This window comes from Enoplosus armatus, chromosome 21 (genome assembly GCF_043641665.1).
Source record: "Enoplosus armatus isolate fEnoArm2 chromosome 21, fEnoArm2.hap1, whole genome shotgun sequence".
NCBI lineage: Eukaryota > Metazoa > Chordata > Actinopteri > Centrarchiformes > Enoplosidae > Enoplosus > Enoplosus armatus.
The window spans coordinates 4,842,242-4,869,767 of record NC_092200.1 but is presented as its reverse complement, the minus strand read 5'-3'; the positions used below and the strand labels follow the sequence as shown (position 1 = coordinate 4,869,767).

The 27,526-nt window shown below is 40.7% G+C and overlaps 1 protein-coding gene across 1 annotated transcript in view; it reads right to left on the bottom strand.

The window, feature by feature from the left end:
• The window catches only part of gpr158a (G protein-coupled receptor 158a), a 59,257-nt gene that overhangs the window by 22,047 nt on the left and 9,684 nt on the right, over positions 1-27,526 (bottom strand). The window contains exons 2-5 of the mRNA XM_070928290.1: positions 24,151-24,256; positions 6,263-6,365; positions 3,224-3,450; positions 558-626 (exon numbers count right to left, since the gene is read on the bottom strand). Of these exons, the coding sequence (XP_070784391.1) occupies positions 558-626; positions 3,224-3,450; positions 6,263-6,365; positions 24,151-24,256 (505 nt within the window). The remainder of the gene's footprint in view (positions 1-557; positions 627-3,223; positions 3,451-6,262; positions 6,366-24,150; positions 24,257-27,526) is intronic.

The window sequence follows — 27,526 nt, the reverse complement described above, 5'->3', positions numbered from 1 at the left end:
AAATATGATGGAGTTTATTCTGCGTGAAGGTCTGGATGAGCGCTGTCTGTCTGCAGCAGCGTGAGTAGCTGGTCAACAGATGGTAGTGTTGACAGGCTGCCGGGTTCGTTGGCCAGCTCTGTGTACAGTTAGCAGGGGGTCACCAACAAGCCCTGGGATGTTTGTCTGCCGGTCCCGTTTTATCACACACACACCTTGGCTGTGAAAACCCTGCTTATCACAGCTCCGTGCAGCTGTCGAAAAAAAACACCAGAATATGATTTATGGACTGAGGTTCGTACTAAATGACAAGGGAAACAATGCTGCTCTGTACCGCCGCTCTGCAGATATGAAACTTTGTTCTGAGCTCTGATTCTGTTTTCGATGAATGAGCGACAGTGTGAACTGAAGGTCACACTGAATGCCAACCTTCAGTCAAGGAGAAGATTTTTTTGTGTTCCGCTCAAAGGAGCATGGCACGAGGATTATCAGTGAGCACATGAAAGGATGCGAGCCTGCAAGTGCACACACACACACACACACACACACAGACAAACTAGCGAGTGTCTCAGGCTTACCGGAAAGTAGAGAAGCAGAGCTCCACACAGGATGGCCTCCAGCAGGACGAGACCTGATGCTCTGATGCTCTGCCAAAAAAGAAAGATACACCCGTTATTAAACTTCTCAGCATATATTTAAACCTGCATTAACCTGCGCAACAAGATGTAAACATTGACATACCATTTCCTTCTGTTCTGGCTAATGTGTTAGCAAACAGTTGCTTATCTACACATCCAGGAGACATGGACTTTGTGTTTTTGGCCACCTGGCTAATATAAGTCAGATTTAGCTCTGGTTTGTTCTCCACCGACTCCTGAGGAAAATATTTGGCTCTTCAACAGCTAAATGCTAAAGTACGAGAGTAGCTAGTTGCTAACTTTGCTGCCTGCCGTTTGATGTTGGGAAGGTTACGCACAGCATGTTTATCAAAGCTTTGTCACTGAAAACAGCTGCTGGAAACAAGGCTAATGAGAGCTGTGAGAGTGAATCAAAACATTAAAGTTGCAGTAAGATTTGTCAACTCTTTACATTACACATAGATAATATAAACATATTAATTACAGCAGCTTCAATGTACAGGACTCTGTGCAGAAAGTCCCATTTGAAATAAAATATCCATCATCCAAAAGTAACATTTTATTAAATTATAGTCATGTTTTAAAGGATAGAAGGAAGACAGAAATGTATGTTTTTGGTTTAAAGATTTAATCTCTATATTATAATAGAATACAATTTTTCCTTTCTGCATGGATATAGGGCCAGTTCTAAAACGACAGGATATCATAATATTCCAGGAGGATTTAACAGGGGAAAGGAGCTTTCTTCTTTGTTGGTTGAAAGGGAACAAAGTAGGGTCAAAGCTCCTGCCTCGAGGAGTTTTTATAAAAGGGTTCACCATTTCAGGCACTTATTTAACAACATATCGTCCTCTAATTGACAAGATGCTCCGGGGCGCTTTCAAAGAGCAGAAGACAACTGTGCCACCCATTTAAAAATACATTCAAAAGACACAAAACTAGCCACAGCTATGTAGACCAGATGAGTGATATTTATCTTGTTTAATATATTTTGAAAAACTGCAACAAAATCTGCAACCCGAATGAACTCATTTGTTTATGAAAATGAACCGTTTTTAATTTATCGGAAAGTCTGTGAAGAGCTTTGAAACTAAGCTCTTAAAGTTAGTTTGATAAGATTAATGGGGATTACATAAATGGGGATTACATAATTATGACAAAGCCCTGGAGTATCTAAAACTTTCATCTGCTTTATTAATGGGAGCGATCCTTTGTTCAACTCTGGTTGATATAATGGCAGAGTCTTCAGGTGTTTGGGGGATGGAGCAGCTAGATGCCTCTGTCAGGAATGAGGTGAATCTTCAGGCTGATCCACACGTGGCTAATGCTCGAGACAAAGCCTTTAATTAAGTCAAAGAATTAGCAGTGGCAAGTAGAGGGTCAGAGGATTTTATAAGTTTGATCAAAAGTTTACTTGGGTAGAAAGTGAACTCAGTAAATATATTACTACTGTCACCAACTTTCATGCAGTTCTGTAACACAACATAAGGCTTTTGACCGTGATATACAGTATCTACAGTCACATTCAAGGTAGTTACATATAGAATTAATTCTGTTTTACTGCTAAACTTTGTGTATTCGCAGGGTAAAATCTGGTATTTTCGTTTATAAACTGCAGCAATTTGTTGGAAATAAGACTTGGGGAAGATAGTAGTAGAAATAGACAACATGGCTGAGTAGACAAAAAATAAGAGAGAGTACTCCCAAACATTTAGCTCCACACTGTCCACTCTCTTTGACTGATTTCTGGGAAATACATGCGCAGAAACACAGCTAAAAAAAAGCATGAATCTCCATCAATTATCACTTTACTCAATAATATTCCAATAATCTGACAGTTTTCTGGTGATCTGGATAAAATGAATTGTTAGCTAAATCTTAATCTTTGCTTTCCATACAGAGGATCAAGTTTTGTGTTTGTGAAGTAGTTCCACCTTTTAATGAAATTAGACAACCTCAACAATTCTCACCACCACAAAATATATGATATGAATTAAATACCAACACAGTTTTCATCTTTAGAAAGTTGTATGCCTTCATATTACCACTCAAACTATGAAAGATGAAGCGGCCAGTGGCCTGATGTACAAATCAGAGTAAACTCGCTTTTCTCATATGCACAAACTGGTCGCTGTCCAAGTTGCTGATATTGAGTTGATCTGTAGCGTCTGAGCTGTTTGAAATGATTTCAAAGCTTTATTGTGACCACCCACATACGGATTCACCGGTTTATTGATCCAAAGGGCTTTGATGACCACACGGCCCAGAAAACATCAAACACGTAACTGGTGTGATGGTGTAAATGTGAAATGAAAATGTGCAGTTTCCTTTCATACACCGCTGAGTTTCACTCTTAACGGTGACAGACCAAATTCCATAAAGGCTGAAAATGGTTAACAGTGAGAATATTATTGTGTGGTGACCTGGTGACAGATTTTAATAATGGAGTAATGAAAAGAAAAACAGAGCTCTAGCATCTCTGTAGTCCCCATACAAAGCCAGTCTGTACGGCTCATTAATCACTCCCAAACAATGTCGGTTAAATTATAATAAATGGATCAAACTCCGTGAGGGAATGCTTGTTATGAGCATGTAATGATACGCACCTTATTCCTGCGAAAGTGGTAGATGAGTACCATGCTAACGAAGACAATCAGCAAGCAGAGGCACTGGAAGGAGAGCACGGCCATGCGGAGAGCGCCGTCCTCTCGAGCCACACAGGGGGTGTCGTCCTTGCAGTATGCGCAACCCTGCTGGCATGGCAGGCAGTCGCTGGAAGACCCCTCGTCCGCATTGGGACCGCTGTCTGCAGCTTTTCCCTTTCTCCCCATCCCTGTCAAAAACAAGGTGGAGAAATAGAGGATTGTTTAATTCTACATATTTGAGGCAAGAAATCTCAGCAACTGACCCAGTAATCTTTCTGTCATTGGTACTGATCAGCAAGCTCATCAACTCTTCGCAGATATAATTACTTTTGGGCTCTAGGACAGTGACTGTTGCTTGTATCCCTGGGGGTACAAACGGACAGAATGCTAATCACAGCAGCTAATTTGAAAAAGCTGAAATAATGATCATAAAAGTGGATCCACATATTGATGTAACACCTGAAACCATATGTGTTTCGATTGACATGTCTGAAAACTGGTTAGTTTAAATAACAGTTAGATAGCTATATGTAGCTGAACAAGTTGTTAGCTAACAGGTTGAAATTGTTAGCTAACAGTAATGGATGAACAGTTTAAACGTCCAGCTTCTGCCAATCCAACTTTGCCAAAGAAGTATCACATTTTGTCACGTGCAGTTGTTATTTTTACATAATGTTAATTCAGAATTTGTTCATCATGTTTTGATAATTTTTTATAGCCGTTGTATAGAATCATATCATCATTCTAAAGTTGCCTTGTTATTGAATTTTCCTCTGGATCTGTTGAGACCAGTATCAAAAGATAAAGGAGATGAAGTGCTTCTATGACAGACCGAATCGCCCTGAGTATATATATGCTTATCCCTCTCTGACCTTACAAGGATTCATCGACATTGTGTCAACACAAGGGAAATGGATCTATATGTGTGAACATGAAAAGTCAACACTGCTGCACCTCGTTCAGTCACTGGCATAACATACGAGGCTGATAACTGCGGAAAAAGCACACAGAGGCATGCCAGAACGTAGTCATCTTACCCCGACAAGGACATGGACGATGGGGAGTCGAAAAACAGGACAGATTGGCTGAAACCACAAAAACCTATGCTTTTTTTAGCTAAGGCACAAGATCTGGGTAGGGAAAGTAAATGTATTCAAGAATTACAACTGAGGTTGAGGTATAAACCAGCCACAAACCACTAACTGCTTGAAAAGGAGCTGCTCTGTTGCCAAAAGTGGTCACAGTGAAAAAAAAGGAAAGCATCCTGGTAAAATCCCTCCCAAGGTAAAGTAAGGTAAAAACCAAACAAACCCAAGGGAACAACAAGAAGCTAGTGGACTTGTTTGTATAGAAATCCCCTGAGAGATGCCCATGTGGTAGGATAGATAACAAATGGTGGACTTATATAGAGCTTTTATGGAGGCTTTATTGGAAACAGCCATTGTCTCAGAGATTTGCAGGGATTTTGCCTTTAAAAAGAAACTGGCCTATTTTCCAAAGATATGACTCTGCACATCATTGATCCCTTCAAAAGGACTACTTATCTCTGTAGCAATGAGTCACATCCTTTAGCTCATTCTCATTGGTTTGTTGCTCCTACAGTTGACTGACAGCTAGAGGAAGCTTAGCTACAGTAACTTCTCCCACATATCTATATGCAAGATCCACGGTGGAAGATCACTGGGAGACAAAGGAAAGTGAGTTGCACTGGCTTTCTCTGCAAAGGAGTGTCAAGGATGTCCCCTTGTGGATTAACAGGCTTGTTATTGGCCCCATGGTGGGCCAGACTGCAGCACTACGCCTCGCTAACAGGCTTGCCTCTCCTCTCTATTATTGTGTCCTCAAAGACACACACACACATGCACACACACACTGAGCTTTCATGCAGACTTGCACACATGAACACACAAGTTTGAGTGCATTCGCAGCCCAGCAAAGAGCACCAACAGGCAGAAGCAGACGGCACAGATATCCAGCTCTATGAGAAAGAAATAGTGGAGGTTTTTTGCTTTTCTGTGCATGACGGGAAAATATTTTGGGGTAAAAAAAAAAAACGGCTGCAGGAGGGAGGGAAATGGGTGAGAAAGGGGGTAAAATTGAGATGGGCACAGAGGAACATGCAGTATGAGGTTTGAGTGGGATGAGATGGGAGGGAAAGTGGATCTAAATGAAAGTATGGCAGAGAGTGGTGGAGGGCAGGTGAAAACCACTGGGGTTCTGTGTCTGCAAAAGCCTTTTTTAATTAACTCACAGCAGACAGAATAAACTGGGAGATGTAACTACCATTAAAAAGATATTTCCCACCTTGAACCTGATTAGCCTCCCCAGGTACCGAGGCTACTTCAATTTCCAGACAGGGCGGTAACACAAGACTCTTTCATTACCAGAGTTATAAAATGAAGATGTTATATAATGCCATATATAAGGTGAACATATGGCTCTACTTCTAACAGCTGATGGTCACGATAATCAACATTTGTGCGACTTTGAAGTCAGAAATCAAATGAGCTCATCTAAGAAGAAAATGGTATTTACATGAAAAGACGAGAAGAGTGTCCAACCCTGTTCAATAGCTGATGATTAACATGGGCATGATGAATTAGCATACAGCAACATTACTTCCTTCCTACGTTCACTTCCTGTATTGGCTAAAACCAGGGTTATGATTGAATGTCTTAGCTAGGCATGTCATATATCAAGGAGCAGCTACTGTTATAGGATTTCCAAGCGGATTGATGGATTTGTTTAACCTCAAAGGACCTTGTAAAAACTCATATCACTGGGAACAGTAAGTTCCAGCGGTATGTTTATGACAGTTTGTGAAGAAGGGGTGCCAATCCAGTTAAAAGAGTTCATACTCAATACATTACTTTTTGAACCATATACTCCTAAACAATTACTTTTAAGCTCATGTACGTTTTAAAAGTGACCAATCCTCCTCGTTAAGACACATTAATAAATAATACATTTCAACAGGTGATTCATTTGTCACTGACTTACTTGTAAAGCCATTGACAGCCACTCTGTTGGGGTGGTAGAATCCTGTCTTGCAGTGGCACTTGTACTTGTCCAAGACAAATCCATGACCGTGGATCGGCACACACTGCGAAGACAAGACACATACGTACATCAACCACACAGAGAAGACAGTGGATGCAGTTTGAACTCGGATTTCCTTGACAATCAATTGTCAAAATAATTTTAAACACATCATCTTGTAATACAGGCCGATAAGACACCAATATGAAAGCAATTAAAACGTGTCAATACAAAACCGAAGGTGAGCAGAATGTGGGATCAAATGTCTTGCGGGAGAGACGAGGGTCTAATTATTTAAGTTGTGAGACTCCTCTCTCGGCCTAACTGTGCCTTCTCGCCACTCAATATTAAATTAGCGAAGCCTCTTCCGTTTGATTGAAAGTCTGATAGGAAACAGACTGAGCGCTGCCGAGAAAAACACGAGGGGCGTCAGGGGGCATCCTTGGCAGAATTTGTGTGCTGTTTGCCAAATTACAAGATATAATTAATATCTAAATTAAGAACAGACTTATTTGCATGATTAAAGGAGAACCATTAATTCTTGTGGAAATGAGATTCCATCTTCTCTTCTGTATGAACACATTTGGGTCATTGACATAAAGCGCAATTTATTTTTTTTCTTGCGCTCTCCCTAAAACTACATAACAGTCTTATTTTCACACAACGTGAACCTGTTTTTCTAAGCAGAGATGATAATGACTTACGAGTCCCAAGGAACCGGGAGGGGCCCAGAATAGCACCTGTACTTCAGCTGACACTTGACACGCTATGAAGTGTTTGTGACCTGCCTGTGAGATCTAGAGGCAAGGCCAGCGGCAGCGTCTAAATGAAGCATCAGTCACCGCGATGCTCCTCGCGGCGGACTGGACTCTGCACGTCTTAAGAGGCAGCTATTTCTGACGATCTCTCAAGGTCCTTGGTGAGGTCTGAATGCATTTTTCAGTCTGCGAGCGGAGGCCCTCAGTCAAAGCCTTAGAGAGGCTGGCCGGGGCTCAAAAGCACAAGGTAATTACCAGGTTACAATTCAGCGAACAAGTTCCTCAAACAAATTCCACTGAAGAGTCCGAAGCATTACACTAATCTGTTGAAGATGGCCCCTCGCTTCGGTGGTGACCGCCTTGAAAAGGGTGTTCAGTGCTTTGCCACCACATATTTAGACTTCAACAGTATATACCCACATGATTAAGACACATTTCAAGACAGATTTTTTTATAGTATGTATTTAATATACTGTATGTTTAAAGCCCCAGGTGCCATTATGTATTGCATGCTTTTTAATGGTAGTAAAAAAGGTTTTTTATTTTTCTTAATGTAATTAATGTAGAGGCCAGACAGAAGGGTTCTGTGATCTTCAATATATCCAGTCCAAAACTAATCTTTGAAAATAATGGACTTGCATTGCTGCACCAAAGTGGCAAAAAAAAAAGCTGCCCTTTCATTGATATGGGGCAGATAACTGTGTAATGTAAAAAAAAATGAAGATCCTGCAGATAATTATCACCCAGCTCTGCACGTCCTCTCTTCTCTTTGGAGCGTTTTAGCAACTTTCAGCTCACTGTTTTGGTTCACTCATCAATCTTGTTTGTTGTTTTCAGTGAAAGAATCCAATAAATCCACTAACTGACCAGCATCTAAAGGCAGAAAGTCAGCGAATAGCTGGTGAACATTTAGCCAATAAAGAGGCAGAACTCAGCAAATGGAGGAGTGGAGGGAACAGTTTGGTTTTCAATACATCCTGTGGGCGTCAGAAGTGTGCATTTTATTTTTAAATTTCAGGATAGATGTTCCACCTTGTTTGATTTAGGCTGTTGTGTATCCCTTCTTAAAAAATCTGCCTGGTGCAGCTTTAAATGAGCACTGTGGTGCAACGCGAGTCAGGTAACTGATTTCATCTCCGGTTGTCTCCTCAGGACAGGTGGAGCGTGCTGCAGCTACTGCCTGCCACTGTTAATATGCCCACCTCACAGAGACACTAGAAGAAACAGCCAGAGACAGGTGTGTGTGTGTGTGTGTGTGTGTGTGTGTGTACTGTGAGTATGCATATTTTTTTGTGTGTGTGACAGGGAGAGCCAGAAATAGCCCTGGCAGTGCATCCCACTCCTGCCTGCTGCAGTGATTGATGCGGGGGTTCGGATGCGGAGTGTGTTGAACGGGGGAAGCAGCGCAGACAGCGCAGCCTGTCTCCGAGCTACCTGCCATCAGTCACCTGTGATCGTAGCGGCAGCGGCCCAGCCAGGAGCCAGACTTGGACCATCAAATGGAGCTTTTGGACCAGATCTGTAAAGGTCTCCACACAGGGATAAGGAGCTGAGGAGACACCTGGGTGTATGGTGAAGTTATATTACGATGATTGATTGATTCAAGATTATTTCTTTTTTATCAATTAAGTGGGGAAGTTTTTTAAAAACATTGTCTAAGCAAATGTTTTATGAGCAAGGAAATGCATTCAACACAATTTTTAAGGCTTCAAGGATACAAACGATGTTGTATCCTGCTGTTTGGTGAGAAACGCTGAATGAAAGAAAACATTAGAATTTGAAAGTAACCTTAACCTTTCATCAATTGAAAGTAAATTAATTATTTTCCTTTTTCGAGCAAAAATGCAGAACATTTGGACAGTTGGTCAGATAAAAAAACACAACAGTTGAAGGCACCTATGGCTCTGGAAAATTAATAAATTAATAAACACTGTCGTGGTCTATATAGGATTACACTGTCAAATACACAATATATACAGCTAAATCTTTTTCATCTCTTTATCTCTTCTTTAAGAGAACACACCGCTCTAGTATTTGAAATAGAGCACACACAGGCAGTGACCTACTTCCTTGTGCGTGACATATGCTATTAATTATGTTTGATGATGCTCTGTTGATAACAACTCAGGCAGCCATATTGTTCTTTCCACAATGAGCTGAAGGCATCAACTGAGCTGCCAGAGAGCAGAAATCACATCACATTAACTGATAATTAAGTTTCTATGATTGAGAATAACGTGACTCTCTGAACTGTTGTTTCTGATAACATCTGACATGGAAGCAAGAAATATTTACCCTTTAAAACTGAGTTATGCTTTAACTGTTGTAGGTAAATAAATGAATAATGAAAAATAAAGTGTCTGTTTCGGTCTCTATTTATTCCTGTCGCCTACCTGTGGATGCAGAGATAAGTAAATATGATCTGCCTCATTTATTCTTCATGACAGTCACATGTAGAGGACACCCAGAGCTTGTACTGGGCGCCTCCAACTCCCCAGGTTTCCCCACCAGCACCGCTCGTTGTTGTTTACATCCCAGCTGTGGCAGCTGTCAATCACGCACACTCTGACATGCTAATTGCCACGGTGACATGTGTGTGACCGCAAGCGAGAGCCTTTTTATCGGAGTGCGTCACGCTGTCAGACCAGCATGGTCTGCCTGCGACAGAGCACTTATAACAGGGCCGAAACAGGATCAAAAATAGACACAACACACACACTCTCTCTTTCTCGCTCTCTGGTTTATATACAATTTCTTACATCAGTGCTGTTTGTAACATTATGATTGATTCATAATTCAATAGTGATCTAAATTGAATTAAACCCATTTTGAAGCAATAAACAGAAACCAGAACTCCATCTCAGCACTGACCCACGGAAAGTAGGCTTGATTACTATATTGCCAAAAGTATGTGGACACCCCACCTTTGGTCTGGAGCTGTTTTCCATGATTTTGACGAGATCCTTAGTTCCAATGAAGGGAATTCTTAATGCTACAGCATATAATGATAGATATAATATAATATAGTGTATAAAGTTAAACCATTTGATTTTGAATAGTTTTTATGGGGCAGAAAATGTTAAACTATCCAAAAACATTTAAAAATCAGAAAACTAGACACATTTTGCGTAAATACAGTCTGTTTTTCCCTCTTTCCTATCCTGTGAATCACCTCAGGACCGCTCAGGTTTCTCTTGTGACCCAGTATTTTGGACAATAGTGAGCTAGCAGCTTTGTGGCAACAGTTTGGGGAAGGCCCGCTCCTGTTTCAACATGACAGTGCCCCCGTGAACAGAGCCAGGTCCATAAAGAAAATATTTTCCCAGTTTGATGTGGAGGAACTCGACTGGCCTGCAAAGAGCCCTGACCTCAACCACCATCCAACACCTTTGGGAAGAACTAACCCTGCGATCCAGGGGCCCGTTTCACAAAAGCAATTTGCGAGCACTACTTACACGTAATAGTGCCGTTAACCGTTTCACAAATGACTGTCACTTGCAAATTACAGATACATTTGAGAGTCCTACAGTCCCCTCACATGCTCATACATGGGCCACACGTATTGTGTTTCTTTTGATTTGGTAAACGTGTCAAAATTAGTGTGAGAGGAAATTATCACATGTTGTCGCAGCTTGCATGTGGCAGATTTGGTGAGACAGGCCTCAGGAAATATCACCCAACATCAGTGCCAAACCTCACTGAGGCTCTTTTGGCTGAATGGGAGCACATTTTAAAATATTCTTTGGGGTGTGTTTGCCTTCATGTGAAAGTGTCAGGAGAGAGATGGCAGGAAATGAGGGTAGAGATGACACACAACAATGACCGGAGATATTGCCATACAGTCAGTGTCTTTAACCCTGAATGTCCACATACTTTTGGCCATTTCGTTTATTCAAATTCAGTTAAATCTAAATGTCTCCTCCTATCATAGGTATAAATTTAATAATTTACATTTTAATGAGTTGTGTAAATCAAGCATGATAGATAGAAACCAGTGACAAAACTACAATATTTGATTAGAATGATAAATTAATATATATATGATATATTTACAAGATATGTGCATGTTTTTAAGAATCTATTTTTCACCATCCACATCCATTTTGCTGTTTATACTACAATGTCCAGAATGCATTAGTTTGACTCTAACTGACACTCAACATGTAAAAGCACACCAGCGGATAGACATGTTTAATGGTGGTGCTGGGAGAGTTATGACTATGTGCTGGATTCCAGTTATTGATGTTTATGACTCTGGGCTATTTTAAGAGCCGTAGTGTTGACTGATCTGATATCTTACTTAGTGCATGACCTCTGAACTACACATTGACAGGGAATGTGGATAAGCATTGAGCATAGAGAAGCCTCTTTTGACTCTTTTTAGTGACCCGATGCTTCAGCATTTACGTTTAAGTTAACAGGGTGACTGTGGTTGATAATTGCCTTGGATGGCTTTATTGCACAGGAACTATAACTTTCACTACCTCTGGGTATTAAAATATCATTATCATCATGTGGTCTGTTTATGGCAAAGTGTTCATTTTGTTGCTTTTTTGAGGGTTTACTGAATGACTAAATAAATACCCCCAAAAAGTCTGATGATGATGTAATTTCTTAAATGCTTGCTCAACCAATCGGTAGGGATGTCCATTATTAGTAAAGGTGGTATTGCTAACATTTTATTTATTTAATTTGACCAAAAATAAATAAATATTGCAATATATTTTCTGATAAACTGTTGTCAGTATGATAAATGTAATGTTACATTTTATATTTATTGAAATCATTATAACAGTACAATTTTTGGACATTTTGTTGATGTTTTCTAATAAAAACGCAGCTTTTTTAATTTTATTTTTAAATTAAGCAAATCCAGGGTTTTACACATTGTTCATCTCCATAAAAAGTATTTTATTTCACTGTTATGCATGTCGATTACTGAAAGTGTACTTTTCCTGTAAATGAACAACTCAATAGTTTGGTAGAGGCTCATAATTTAAAAACTGTGTGGTCAGTAAAAAGATAAAATAATAGTTGTTAGTGTTCAAAGAAAAAGAGATGATTCATTCATTAAAGGGATTCACTGTAAAACACGTTGTATATCTGATCAGATATGTTTTTAATACATAATAAGAAATGAGAAGAGCATCAAATATGTCTTGTTTTAAGCACAATACAGTGTAAATAAATTCACTATAACTGCACATCTACTGTACATCATTGCATTAATCTGCATTAGACTGCGGCACTTCCTGCATACAAATGCGCACATACTCTTCCTCCCGACATCAAACACAGCAGTTCCTCTCCATCACCTTTCTGTGACATGAAGCAGGGGAATAAAAAACACTACACTAATTGATGCGGAGGCCAGGCGTCTTCCACCTGACCAGGAAACCAGGAACTATTTCAATTCTGTCGGCTAATTAGGGCCTGCCGAGGACTCTCCCTCTCTTTGAAATAAGCCCACGCTCTTCCAGTCCAGCACGGAGCCTAATAAACCACTAATAGGCCTCTGTAGATATTTGTAATGATCCTACATAGTGCAACACAAACCCAGAGGAAAGCTCATCATCCAATAATTACAGATTGAACCGTAGAATACACAGAAAGAAGGTTAGAAGGGGAAGAAGACTTGGCTGGAGGGCAATTTACTCTGTAGTTGCGTCTGTGTTTGCATGTATGTGCTGTAGACTGCCAGCTCTGGATGTGTTTGAAGGCACCAGGGAAAGACGGTGTTTTAAAAGGAAGAACAAAAAACAAAGGAGTTTTACGCGCTTTATTAAACACCAAAGAATCCTGCTGCGATTCTTTGCTTCTTGACACTGACAGCCTAATGAGATTAAATTAAATAAATGTACCTGTATACCTGCACACATTTTCATCGGTTTTACACATTGAGGTAAAATCACTATTCAGCAAGTGGAAAAAGTTGCATAATGAGTTTTGTGGCTTTGGAGGAGCTTCGTCAAGTCCGACAAAATAATCTTGGCGATGTCAACAGGGTTTTCTCGCCTTGGGCTCCGAGAGACATTGATATTAACCAGACGTGGAGGGTCTAACAAAGAGACACCATCAAGTTGCATTTAGGGAAGTGTAGGCTCCAGGGCTTTTGGAGTTTGACTCATTGTGGGGACTAAAAGTCAGGCTACCTCTGTCTGTGTTGACCATTCTTTGTTTGCTTGTCTCTTGCAAGTTCACCGACCGAAGGGGGATAAATTACTGGATTGCCCCTTTAACTTGTACTAAAGATACTAGATAAGATAAGAGCCTTGAGGCTGAAGCCTGATGAGACGTCAGGTAGCTCTTTAACACACTTTTAGCTGTTTATTTGAGTGGGTGGCACTTCCGATTTTTGAGGACATGCAGCTCTTGTTTCTTTTGATTTTGGATGCACTTATTAGACGTCCCTTTGGACAAAAGCTTCTGCCAAATAAATGTTATGTAATGTAATGACATGGTAACCAATAGGCTTGATTCAGGCCAGGTTTGAGCCTGAAATATAAATATTACAATTAAATATTAAATGTTATTGTTACATAAAGGCTGCGTTTGTATCTATAACCCAAAATCGTGTGGGGGCTTTACAGTGCATACTAAATGTGCTGTATGTAGAGAGTAGAATGTATCAGCAGTAGTAGTTACAATAAAAAGTCAATAAAACATAAAGTAGATTAAGTCCAAATCTGACTAATTGGCTGTCATGGAGAAAATAAAGGGTACAGTATATATTTGGCTCACTGGTCACTGCCTCATGATGAATAGGTCCATACGTTGTGGCAGCAAGACTGAAAAGTGAGTTAGTGTTCGTGTGCAGCTCTGCGTGAGAGAGAGAGAGAGAGAGAGAGCAGAAGAGCCAGAGAGGAAAACAGAGAGAGAGAGGAATGAGTTTTGACATCAATATATTTGCTTCAGGCCGGGTTCATGCTTTTCTAGCTGTCGGGCAGGGACTGGGCTAAATACACTGGCACTGGATCTGGCTCCAACCACAATTTCAGGCCTGTGCATTGCTCTAACTCAGACCTACAGAAAAACACAGCAAGTATCCAGAGTCACAGAGACACTGCAGGGAGCTGGATGGCTCTGTGCTCAGAGGGACAGCTAGACAGCCAGCCAGGCCTTTAAACGAGGTCAACTCGCAGGAGTTAGCCGGAGCAGAGCTGCCCGGACAGCGGGACCTCGCTTTGGGTGCAGTCCAAAGACCAAAGCCTAAACACCAGTGAGATAAACACTCTGGCCTAGAGGGAGCTTAACACTGCCATCAGGCTGGGACTAGTAAACACATAACAGACACCACTGGGATATTGCTTTCATAATCACATTCACAGCTTATCTAAGTGTCAAAGTGAACCAGCCGGGCACATATTTATTCCATGTTCGCACAGTGAAATGCACAGTAACGTTGACCCTCAACTTGCAATGGACAGTCCTGCAAATACACCACACGTTCAGGAGGACACGACAATGAGCACTTAAAAAAGAGGAATCGGGCGTGCACAAAGTTTCCTGACATCCTCATAGCAGCCGCAAGCGACAACAAGTGCAAATAGTGTCATGGGTGATGAAGAACTGTGTGTTCACTCACCCTACACGACTCACGACTCTCCTTATGTACAGTAACTGCCACAGCTCTTCCTTCCTTGAAATCCCTGTCATCCTAATTTGTAGCTTGAAAGTGATTCAAGTCAGCCTTATCCTGTTTGTTTTTAAGTTTAAAAACCATACTAGAGAATAGACGTTTGAAAATAGGAAAATTTATTGATCTTTAATGACAAGTTTGAAGGCAAAATTCAGTGTGTTTCATTGTACTCAAGCGTTCCTAAACTTCACTGTCCGTCCGATCCGTTGCAGGCCACTGATGTTTTCTTCGTCAATGCAAAATAGAGAAAACTAGTGATCTGTGCTAAATAGATAATCATGACACCAAACCAAGATTTGAGATTTGGTTGGCCATTGAAATAATTTGATTGATACAGGAGTTTAATTTGCAGGGTGTCTGGAATCCCCCTCAGGGGCTCAGTGAGTAGATTCAAAATCAGTGTTGAAAGGGACCCAGTTGAGGTGTCTTGAGCATCTGGTCCTCCTGGATGCCTCCCTGTGGAGGTATTCCTAGTCCAAGTCCAACTGGGAGGACACCCCGTGGCAAACCAAGAACTCACTGGAGGGATTATATATCCCCACTGGTCTGTGAACGCCTCAGGATCCCCTAGGAGGAGCAGAGGATGTGGCTGAGGACAAGGACATCTAGGCTTTCTTGCTCAGCCTGCTGTCATTATGACACAGACCCAGATAAGAAATGGAAAATGGACAGATGGTCCAAAACTTCATGTGGAAAAAATTATTGATTTGTTGGATTCTATACCTTTGGAGCGACACCTCGGGCAGACAGCAGGTTTACTGAAGTGAAAACTGAAGTGAAGGCAACAGCCAGGTTACTTTTGCGTATGTAAACCAAGCGACCGTCACTCTACATCTATTTCTCCGTCTATTTCTGTCCTTTGTAAGCATACGGCTGTACTCATTTCACATCCAATCTCACGGGTCCCTAGACAAACGTTACCTCAACATTCCACTTTTCTCCCCATCCTCCCTGGACTGAGTGTTTGCTTTCTGCCTCGGTTTACGGTGCGCTGCTAAGGCTGGGCAGAGCGGATGTAAGACTGCGCCCGGGGGCGAGTGTACTCAAGTCTTCAAAGTGTTTCCATGTAAATTCAAGAGTTCCAGCATTATCCACAGAGCCAATTAGCGGGACAGTGGTGAAGGAAGGGCTGAACTGCCAAAGGCCGGGGGCCAGAGTTAAAACCAGAAGTGTCCTGTGATCTGTCGTCCCACTGCGTTATGGCCAACAGCCCTCAACCTTGATGTTTTCATCTCCAGTACCTCAAAATAGACAGAACCGAGGGACAAAGAGCATCTTCCTGCCGTCAAATGAATTGTGTTTATTAGTGGTTTAATTTATTGGTCACACAGTCCATCTATTCTTGGATGACAGAATAGCATACTTGACCCGTCTATATTTTTTGGATATTTACTGATGAAATGTAGGCAATGTTACAGGAAATATTCAAAGTATACTCAAGTATTCTGACTGTGTTGGCACGGATGTTTCATTTTGCTGCTATAAAAATATATTTTTTTTAAATGTTGTTTTTCTTTCTTCAGCACTGAAAACTTTTAAAAACTGTTTCCAAGATGTAACTCCGTCCATCTGCTGAGCAGCAGACGGATCTACATCTCCTTCCATCCTTAAACTCCTTAATCTTTCTTTCTACATTAGAAAGAAACCCACATATTATTTACCTTTTTTTATTTCCTGGTCTTGAGTAGGACTTAATGTCCTGGTCTCTCGACTACTTTACTACAATGCTGCACAATTCACACAGCACAGAAGGATTTGCTCAAATTGAAGGGTGAATTTAAATCTGCTGGTTCGCAGCAGTATTCTATTTCCTCCCTATCAAGCACCCTTATCAACTCTGAAGCATAATCACAGCTTTGGTGAGATCACTGTAGATAATTAGCAATTACCCTATTTATAGGCTCCTGAACATACTCTAATAGGCAACATAGCAAGGAACGTAGTTAATTAGGATGCTTCAAGCCCTTTCTCTCCACCCATATTGCTGAAATGAGATCAGCAGGTTGAAAGGGCCGTGGCCTGGTGTGAAACTACTCTTTACATGGCTCCCTTGAGGGAATCCCTACCCCACTACGATGCCATGTTTCTCACAGAAGGGGAATTCCCGAGATGCTTTTGTTGAATGAGTGCAGAGGGAACACTTGGACGGGGGAAGCTGTCAGAGAAACAAGAAGATAAACGTTACTCACCGTTGCTCAATTAATGTGGATCACATTCAAAAAGGGGGCTTGGGGAGTTTATGGAGCGTGCAGCCCCAGAGTCCCAGAGAATAATTACAATATTTGGATGTGACATAAAACTATGCGCTTTCTTATGAATTTGTGTATGAAAACTTGACTAAATGAGCAGTTTCACTTCAAAATCGTGCATTAAACACATACATTCTTGGTATTGATAATTATTTATCAGGTATAAAAGTTGATTCTCCTTTTTCTATACAAAGGTACCACACTGTATAGAGGATATCTTAACAATTAGTTTCATTTTCAAGCCAGAAATAATTGTATCACAGAAGGTTTCTCATTTTACATTGGCAGAAAACTCATTTCAGACTAAAAGTCTTCAGAAGCACATTTAAAATAGGTGTTATTATTATGTTCTGGGATACATTACGACCCTTAAATAAGTTGCTGGTAGACAAAAGTTAAGTTAGTATGAAAACAACAATTTAATTGCACATTTCATTGCTTTTTATGTTACGCTGAGTTCATTTTAGCAGAGGAATACTGGCCGCAGAGTTTCATTTACAGTATATCCTCCATTTGAGGAAGAAAATTGACAAATTCTAGTAGAAAATGATTTCTAACACATATTTCAAACTCATTATGGGACAGAATGAGGCCTAAAACTATTGCATGCAAATGAAGCAACATTTCTAATACCAAAATCAATCTTTTTTGTGCCACACTGATTAATGAATTTCAGTTGGCAATCAGTTTTCAAATTGTTTTTCAAATTAATCTCATCAATCCAACCTGCCATAAATCCGTCTCAGGCTGAATGAACCAACCAAAATATGTGAACTTTTATACTGGCTCTTGTGCACTCAAGTTATTCAAAAGTGCTAGCAAAAGAGCAAAAGTGTATGTGACACTCTAATGTCAGGATCCTGGAAATGTATGTTCTTCTGTAGCCGTGTGTTGCAGATAAAAGACTTGTTATTATAACTGCCAATATAATACATGGCCTTTGTCCGATCCTTGTAAGTTATAGGCAGCTGCGAGTTAAGATTGCGGGACAAGAGACAATGAGATGTAAATCACAGAAACAATGCATGACATGAATGGCTTGTAGGTCACCACTGGGGTTAATGCCAATCAGCTTTTTTTAATCCAACTACAGAACTGGCTCAATCAATGTGAAAGATCACTGTTAATGGACGGTGGATTGATTTTTTTTGGATCATAGTCAAGTTTCCATCCTAATGTAGTGCAAATTTCAACCAAGTTAATTATTTCACGTTCCCATCCACTACTGTTATGTGAATAACAGGGGTTGGCTGCATCGAGATGAACAGTTGATGGCGCTAATTCTCCAGTGAGGTGCCATAAATCGCTGCAGAGGAAGAGGGCGCAACAAGATGAATTAAAAGAGCGCCGTCAAACCTCAAAGGAACAAAAACGATGTGGAAAACATGATGGTTTGTTTCATGTATTCATTTCGCTCCACATATCTTTTCTTTCCATTTTTGTGTCTTCAGTGGAGCAGAAGCTTAAGTGCCATTTAAGTCGCATGCTGTATGTAATGATTAATTCGCTGAGTCTAAGTTAAGCCAGGTTGAGTTATGTTATGTTTTTAGGACCAAAACAATTTGAGAACAAAAAGATAGTCCCAAAAACTCATTAAAGTTTTTTTTGGGGGGGGTTAAGACAACAAAATATGCTCCCCACAAGGTTACCCATTTATTTCAGGGTTGACTTGGTTTTTAGTTGAGGTTAAATTTACGCTTAGGTCAGGGTAACTGTTGGGCTTAGGGATCTAGTGGTCATGGTTGACGCTAGGGTAAGCCTCCAGGGAATGACTGTAAGTCAGTGTAATAACAAGGGTGTGATGTGTGCAGTTTTGTGTTTGCAAAAATAGGAGAGAGAGAGAGACAGAAGGTGAGAGCAGGAGGGTAGCAGCAGTTGTTTAGCACTGATGGCGTTATTAATTCAACAGCACAAGGTACACGGCGGAGAAATCAGCGTGTGATTGAGATGATAGCCGGCTGGGCCAGGACAACCTTGTGAACCAAGGTCAAGATGTAACAGTGATTCAACAGACAGAGCTGGAATATCCACTTCAGCCTTTCAACAACAGAAAGAGCACCACGAAAAATACACCAACACCATCCAATGTCCCCTGCGACGCAGTGGTTTGACACCTATTTTGCGGGTATTTTGGTGTGGACAGTCAGTCCTCTGCAGCCATATGGGTTGTTAGCTTTAGTGCTAGAATGACTGAGATTTCAATAATATTACTTCAAGTCTGGCAAGAGTGTGAATCCAGAATTGCATTTTATAAACAGAATATTTTAACAAATGCATTCTGGGAAGTGAATTTGTACTTCAATGTCACCTCCTAAAAGGTGTGAATATGTGGACTGAAATGAAGAAAAGTTAGGAAGAGGACATAAAGTTATTGTCAGGTTTACTGTATCCATCTACTACATGAACTGGCTCATAAAATGTTTAATTAACTAACATGCTAGTGGCTCTGTGTGGCTAAATTAGGCTAAATGCTAATGTCAGCATGCTAAGATACTAAAAATGACATGGTTAACATGCTGATGCTTGTAGAAGGTGTAATGTGTACCGTGTTCACCATCACCAAACTCAAATGTTGACGATGTCTAGATATGTCTGAACCAAATTTCATAGCAATCCATCCAATGGTTGTCGAAATATTTCACTCAAAACCACAAATATCAACCTCACGGTGGCGCTAGAGTTAAAGCCAGGGGATCACCTGAGTCAGTAGGATTCATCCTCTGGGGACCATGAATGTCTGCGTGAAATGTCAAAGCTATCCATCCAATAGTTGAGGTATTTCAGCGTGGATCAAAGTGGTGGACATTAGCATTCCTACAGCCTCACCGCTAGCATGGCTGAAACAGGTACAAACCAGAAGTAGTACTGTCAGACTTCAGAGCAACTGGCAACCCAGTTTACTGTCACTGATATGAAACAAAATCTATGAATTTTAAGATTTAAAACACAAAATACAGGTATCATGACGCTCCATATGGTCAAACTCTGATGTTTCCGTATAATTCTCAGTTTGTAAATGTTCTTTTCTGACCAGTGGCCCTCGCTCTTCTCACTCAGCAGCCCTCAACAAGAAACAGCGCAGAGTCAGGAGTCCTTGTCGTGCCGGCTGGAGTAATCATTCAGGTTATGTGTCACTGCCTTTCACAGGCTACAGTCCCCCAGGGCTACACCACTTGTTCTGAGCAATAAGCTAATTGATTGAAACATTCATCATCATCCACAGCCGCGTTCTCGTATGAAAGGTGCCCCCAGGGCGGCAAAGTCCTAGACTTTTGAAGAACGGTGAAACACACTAATGGAAGTGCCATTAGTGAGAGATGAGAGGTAGAAAGAAAAAAGAAAAAAGACAGGAAAACGTCAGCCTCAAACAGCATGTATACACCTTTTCAGCAGGAAATTAAGTTGAGATTGTGGTTGATAATCTTTGTGCTCCATGCGCGGCTATGCAATGATTCATCCAGCTTCGCCATGATTGGCACCAGTCAGAGCTGTGCCGTATATTTAATCAAAGAAAATATAATGTTTGCTCTTGGCTTAATACATGCAGCGACTGGTCTGCAGTCAGAGTTTATAATAAAATTGATTGCTATATATTGTCCTCGACAGCAGCGTTGGCATACTCCGATGATTTTCTCCATTGCCTGCAAGTTCCTGTAATGTGACGGTGATATATGCTGTGCCTATTTACAAAGACAACTGATTTACAACAATATGGAAATGGTATATTGTATTGTATTGTAAGTCATTTTTTTCTATGAAGTCCAAAAAGCTTTATTTTCTTGAAAACTAATGAAAAACCAATTTTTAGCACATTTCTGAAATAACTGAAATATCTACCTGTAAGATTCATTTCCGTCCATTATTATCCTAACTATTACTATCCTTCGTAAGCATTAACATATACACATTGTGCTACAACTCCGACATACTTTGAGTTTGGCTGTTGCATCACTGGAATAAAAACATATTAAGTAGGGTTTTGTGAAAATGATGAGGATAGAACAAAAAACTTCAAATAACCATAGGCATCTGACACTGTTGGGTTATTGTATTTTTCTTGTCAACAGTCCGAGCCTCATTTTGTTTTGCCTGCCTCCGCTCGCCTCGTGAATCAGTCATCCATAGCATCTGCCTCCATCTGAGTTTGGGCTGCCTGCATGCTTGGCTGGGCAAACAGCAGCTTGAGAGGCAGGATGTGAAGGGAGGCCAGGGAGCCGGTTGGCTGGAAACGACTGCATTTTGTCAAATTCAATCGCTGGGATGGTGGCACTTAAAACGCTGCTAAGAAGCAGAGGAACAACAGTGGATGTGTGATGAAAGGAATTCATAGATGTTGGATAAATCCTGTCAGAGTTGCGCTTGCAAAAACAGAATGTGGAGTCTACATGAGTGGAAGTGCAGTGTTACTGCAAATGCTGTTATAAAGAGCATCCGAGGGTGGAATGGAAATGTGACTACGTCAATGAAACACTTGAGTAAATAAACTGCTCCAACTAGACCAACTACTTTGTTTCCAATAAAACAAAGAAAATACTCTTAACGTGGATCTATAGCAGCCTGAAATGATTGTCTTTTTTTACTACATGGCCCCAAAGAAACCCATTAAACAGCAAATTGCTGCACATGCAGAGGGAATACCTGCATGAGAGAAAAACACAGCAATAACACAAATTGAATCCCCATTCACAAATGCGGGACATCCCTCCCAATGCCGTTTTTATCACATTACCACACACACGCAGCCCTACAAGACTTGATTACACTGCAGTCGGGCTTTCTATTCATAGCTGGAGAGACATCAGCCTCCCACGTCACGTCTGATTTACCTGGTCGTGCACTTTCGGACCTGGAAGGTGGGTTGTTAGCTGTAATAGATACGAAGATGGCTTGCTGTCATTCCTGTTTGCACGAGACTACTATTATGTGAGGGGGTCTTCTGAAGTAATTTATGAATTACAATACAAACTCCGTAATAAACATTCGCGAGAGATAACAAGACGGGAAAAATCACCCCTGCTTCTGTGCTGTTTATCAAGCAGATATGACGATAATCATCACTCCTGTGTGATAAAGCTGTCATACAAGACCAGAAACATCCTGCAACATGCCACGACCACAAGAGCTTTCATCATTCAGCTGTAAGCAAGCATACTGCGAGTCCTAACACACTCCTGCACTGTAAGCACACAGAGATCATTATTTTGCAAACCCAGCTAAAATCTATACCAGTAACAATGTATTTCTCTCCTTGTAGCCACCCCCTACACACACACACACACACACAAACACACACACACACAAACACACACACACACACACATACTATGTCAAATGTCTCTGGCATTGACTGTCCACGGAGAGGTGGAAGTACTCAGACAAAGAGAGTGATTAATTATTCAAAGAGGCTCACTGCAATCCATTACATCACATGCATTATGAAGCAGTCTGATCTACAGCACCTCTTCAAAATCTATCACTCTTGCCGATGAGACCGAAACGGCAGGTAAGAAGCATCGGGGCGCATCGACCAGAAGGCTGGCTGCTAGCTGGACAGCAGCACTGGGTGATGAGGCCAAGCATGCTGTCAATTTGCATATAACATGGCATTATTGGTTGCTTGGCTAACTGTTGGCGTAAGTCTTCCTTCCTGTTTATACTGACACACATACTGATTTATACACTGAGAATTATCAACCAACTCAGGTTCCCTCAGCTTCGTTGGTTTTATATCTTTTAGCTAATTGTGAGGTTTACGGTCCGCAGCTTTACTGTTTTGGTTCATTCTTACAGCATTGTTTCGAGCAGTAGCAGGCAGCTGTTTTCAACTAAAAAGTGCTGATAAACCCATCGTACACTATACAACCTCAGCACCAAACAGCACATATACAAACTGAGCGACTTGCTGATGAACAAAGTGGAACATTTAGCAGCTAAGGAGCCAGATATTACTCTCAGGTGTTGGTTGAGAGCAAAAACAGAGCTCAAAGAAAGTGAATATTCTTATTTTCACCAGGTGACCGCAAACACGACTCCGAGTGAATGATAATGTTGCTCCGTAACTGCTAGATGTGTAAATAAGCAACTGTTGCTAACAAGTTCAACCTATCAACAACATCTCATATCAACTGCACCCCAAGTGGAAGGTTTAAGCCATACAGCCATATGAAAGCAAAACTGTTGTATTAGTTGCTATCTGTTCTAGCCGGCATCGTCGAAAAGAAAAATGAATGACAGCTCTCCAATTCAAAATGGAGGAAGTGGATATTTGACATCCTCTTAAAAATAGCAGAGCACTGAGAGTTTTATCATCTTGTCCAAGAGCTCTGCCCACATGTTCCAAGGCCTTGAGACAGGATTTTTTTTCATCAGTATAAAAATGGCCAGGGCTATTTTCTCCTCTGCCAATGCTGAACACGTTTCCGACTCTCCATCTCCATTCCCATCACTTAAACTTTAAGTCAAATATATTTCCTGGCCCTGTAAAAAGACCCTTAAGATTTGGAACCAAGTCTTTATACTGTATCTCTGTTAGTCGTCAAGACATGACAGTCGTCCGGATGACCGGTGACACTACAAATTAAGTAAACCTTGATCCAGTTGGGGCCCATCTGTCCACTTAGTTTCACGCAAAGCTGTGCATTCAGTTTCAACAGACAGACACATCACACTTCATAACAACATAACCGTGACAGGGGTAATAAGGTGGGTGGAGGAGGTGGAGGTGTGTTTAACAAAGCTTCAGGTGTGACCAAAACATATTTTTTCACTGCAACTATGACACACAGAAGGATAAATTTATGAGGATAAATATCAAGTGGTTCTTTGCACAGCAACAGTTGTAACTATTGTATAGTATACATGTTTTATGGAAACAGCAAGAAAAGTACAAACTGTAACTCACTTTTTGACATTGATCTGCTTTGGAAACAAGTCAAATTAATTTCCCACATATCTCTTATCTTAAAGGAGATGTTAAAAAAAGACATTTTCATGTATACATTTATAAAATATCGCCTATAGTGTTTAGTTAAGTTGTAGTGGGCTGTGACAGTACCATTAAAGAAGAATCAGATAACTATCCATTTATCACCAGATGCACAGATTTAGTGCTTTTCCATTTAGTGCCTCTTGGAGATGTGACTGGATGCGTGTATGTTACAGCAAATCAATCTTCTGTCTAATCCGCATGTTCGGCACACTCACCTCCATAGTGGTCAGGTTGCATCGATGGGTTCCAGCAAACCAGCCATCAGTGGAGCACTGGTCGATATCAACATCCTGTAGATTAATGTCAACGCGAACCACGCCCCTGCAAGACAGGAGGACACCATTAACCCGGCAGTTGAAGAATTAAGGATGTCAGTGCAAAGTGAGGGATTTTTACAGGTTTTATCCTCTAAAAGTTTAGAAAAATGACTAGTTTTTCGGGTTCAGTATTTTTTTCTTTAGGATACAGTCTTGGGAACTAACTGTTAAAATTGATAAATGCATGATTGGATGTCAATATGGTGGAAGAAAATAGGGGTGGGCAAGTCGATCCCAAAAGTATCGATATCACCAATACAAAGTCTTGCTCTCAGCATCAATACTAGCATCAATATGATCGATACACACAAAAAAATGGATCTAGATCACATCCTGGACACATAACACTCTCCTTTGTGCTGCAGTATTTCCATCTGTGCTGCTGTTGTGTGCAGTGACCACCTCTTTAGTTCAGAGAATTCACATAATGAAATACTTTTACTACTATTTACGTGTGAATAATGAATTACAAAAAAGGTACAAATGCCTCATATTTGGAAAATTATGAGGTGGTAATTTAAATTGTGTAAAATGTCTCAACAATGTCTCCCTTTTACAACTTCTATAAAAACAAGTCCATGAACAGAGATCCCATGTTTGTGTAGTTGAAAGGGGATAGGAAATATAATATTCTGAGCCACTTGTAAAGTAGATAGAGTATCTTCTGAACCAGCAGCAGAGGCTGTGAAACACAGCTAGCTCATGCAAGCAAATAAGGTAACGTTACTTAATAAAGCCTTAGCGCCTCTTTCAAGGAGTCATAACTCAGTCAAAGTTGAACACATAGAAATGATACGCATATATTTAGTTTCAGTGCGACGTACACTTTCCGGTGATGCCATTAAATAGAATAGCCATTGCAAACAAATATCTATAAATCGGCTAAGAAATCACAGAAAAAAGACGTTCCTTGTAACTCCAGAACTTGCCTGAGAACATCACGTTTTTAAGTTTTCTTCGGTATAAAAGTAATCCAGCGGTAGTTGTGTGTAAATTAATGGGTAGACTGTAAACAGGAACTGCTAATAGCTAATTCTGCTTACTTTTAATGCTGCCAAGTTGTCAAAATGTAAGCAAATATAGACTAAAAAACAGGGCTCACGTTGTAACCGACAGCTAATAACTAGCTGGCTCCATGGCAACATTACACTTCCTGTTTACATTCACCAAACCCCCAAGAGGACAGGGATTATAGGGGGCAGTGTCAGACTTGGGAAAACTCCTGTTCTGAATTATTCATGTACACAAATGTACAGTTAATGATTGATTCGGTAATCTTTTTCAAACCACATACATAACAGGCTGTAATGCAATTTCAGAAACAGGGTATGGTTTGCTGAATGACAGTAAAAACTGTAAAAACAAATGTGCTTTTTGGGAAGCAGAAAGAAATTTGTCCACGTCTTAATCTCCTCTCTTCCTGCTCAGCTGAAACTCACCCTGACAGGGCAGATAAACTGGCAGATAGACCACTTAACACAACCACACAGTCAGCTACAGTAGCTGGGAAAGGCTGGAGTCTGTGCTCCATTTTGGCCAGCTGAGCCCAGCAGGAACATCTAACAGGGCTGCTGAGGATTTACACTTACTTAGCAGCCCAAAGCTCTATGACGAGAAGGTCAGCATCTCTGATTCTGACCATCTTTTCACTGGTGTGGCATATGTCTTTTCTACCTGACAGCTGCAGAGCACAGGACAAACCAATGGCTGAATAAAGTATATATACGTACACAAGAAAAACACGCACGTATACTGTAGATGCTTGTTTTATTCCGTTTGTTTAATACAAGACACTACATACAACACGTGCTGTTCAACAAGAACCCCTGAACTGTCTCTTGGCGACCTCAGCCCACGTACAGGCTTTCCCTCCTGGCAGACTTAAAAAATGGAGCGCGGCCCGAGGCTAAGTGTTGTTAGAAAAATCTATACTGACTTTAAACTTTGTGGAAGACATGCTCGAGAGTTATTGCTCGCGAGTGTCATGACACCAGGATAATGTGCACCACTGAAAAAAGACATTTCTCCGATCCAGCTTCCGGCATGTACACACTTCTCTATACAGTGCATACACCCGCACATACACATGCACACCACTCGCAAAAAGAACAACTGACACAAACGATCAGCGTGAATAAAATACAGCACTCTCCTCCGAAACCAGCAACTGAATCAGTGCTGTAATCTGTTTAATCAGGCAAAACCTGGAGCGGCTTCACTGACAATAAATCAGTTACTGACTTTGCAATAACCTTTAACTGCTGGGATGCTTGTTTGAGCATTCACATGGGTTTTATTTTGCTATAGGATTAACAGATAGAAAAGAGAAAAGCGGAGTGCATACACTACTAACTTTCCAGGATTCGTGGCTCAAAAGCACTGGGAGAGACTTAAGTAGACTGAACTATAGTAAGGATAAATGTCACTTCTGTTTCAGGGTTGATTTCCCCTTTAGACCATCTACATTTTTACCACTGATCGTTGGCTAATAAGGCTTCAATTAGAACGCTATGATTTGTACTATTAATGCATTTTGCCCCCACGGTGCCGCTTTGTTATAGAGCCCTTAGTGGTCTCAGCAAGATATTAGTGGAGAATATTATTACCTGGTTCCTCATGTTCTTAAATGAATAGCCCTCTTCACACTCTCATTCTACTCTTCTTGCAGTTTTGACGAATGAATGAAAGGTTAAAGTTAAACATGTCATGATCTGCTGTCTAGTCACCTTATTCATTGTGTTAGTTTTCTATTTTTAAGGAAAACATTTAGAATTAAAACCTGCATTTTGCAAGTCAACCAAACTAGTCTTGGTACCAAATTACATAGTTATATATATAGTATATAGTAAATAGTGAGTGATGCATTTAAAATAAGGCACAAAGCAGCAAAGAACTGGTCAGTTAGCATGAGCAGCGATAGCCTCCATAACTGAAAAGACAAAGAAAAGAGCGGCACCGGCACAAAGTCAAACTTCCTCGGTGGAAGAGGATGCGACAACACACCACTCACACTAGCTGACCCTGGATCAATTTATAAATTGTATCTAGAATATCCCATCTATGAACTGGCACATGTAAATGTCAGATTTACATACCAAGTATTATAAAAAGGGACAACTGGGGTATTCTGATATTAGCTGGGACACAGAGGCCTGTAAACACCTCGTCCCATCTACTGCTCAGCTTTGAGAACACAGAAAGTGTGGTTTCCATAGTAACGCCTTAGTCAAACCATCTCTTGTGGTAACTTAGCAAAACAACACACACCATAGAA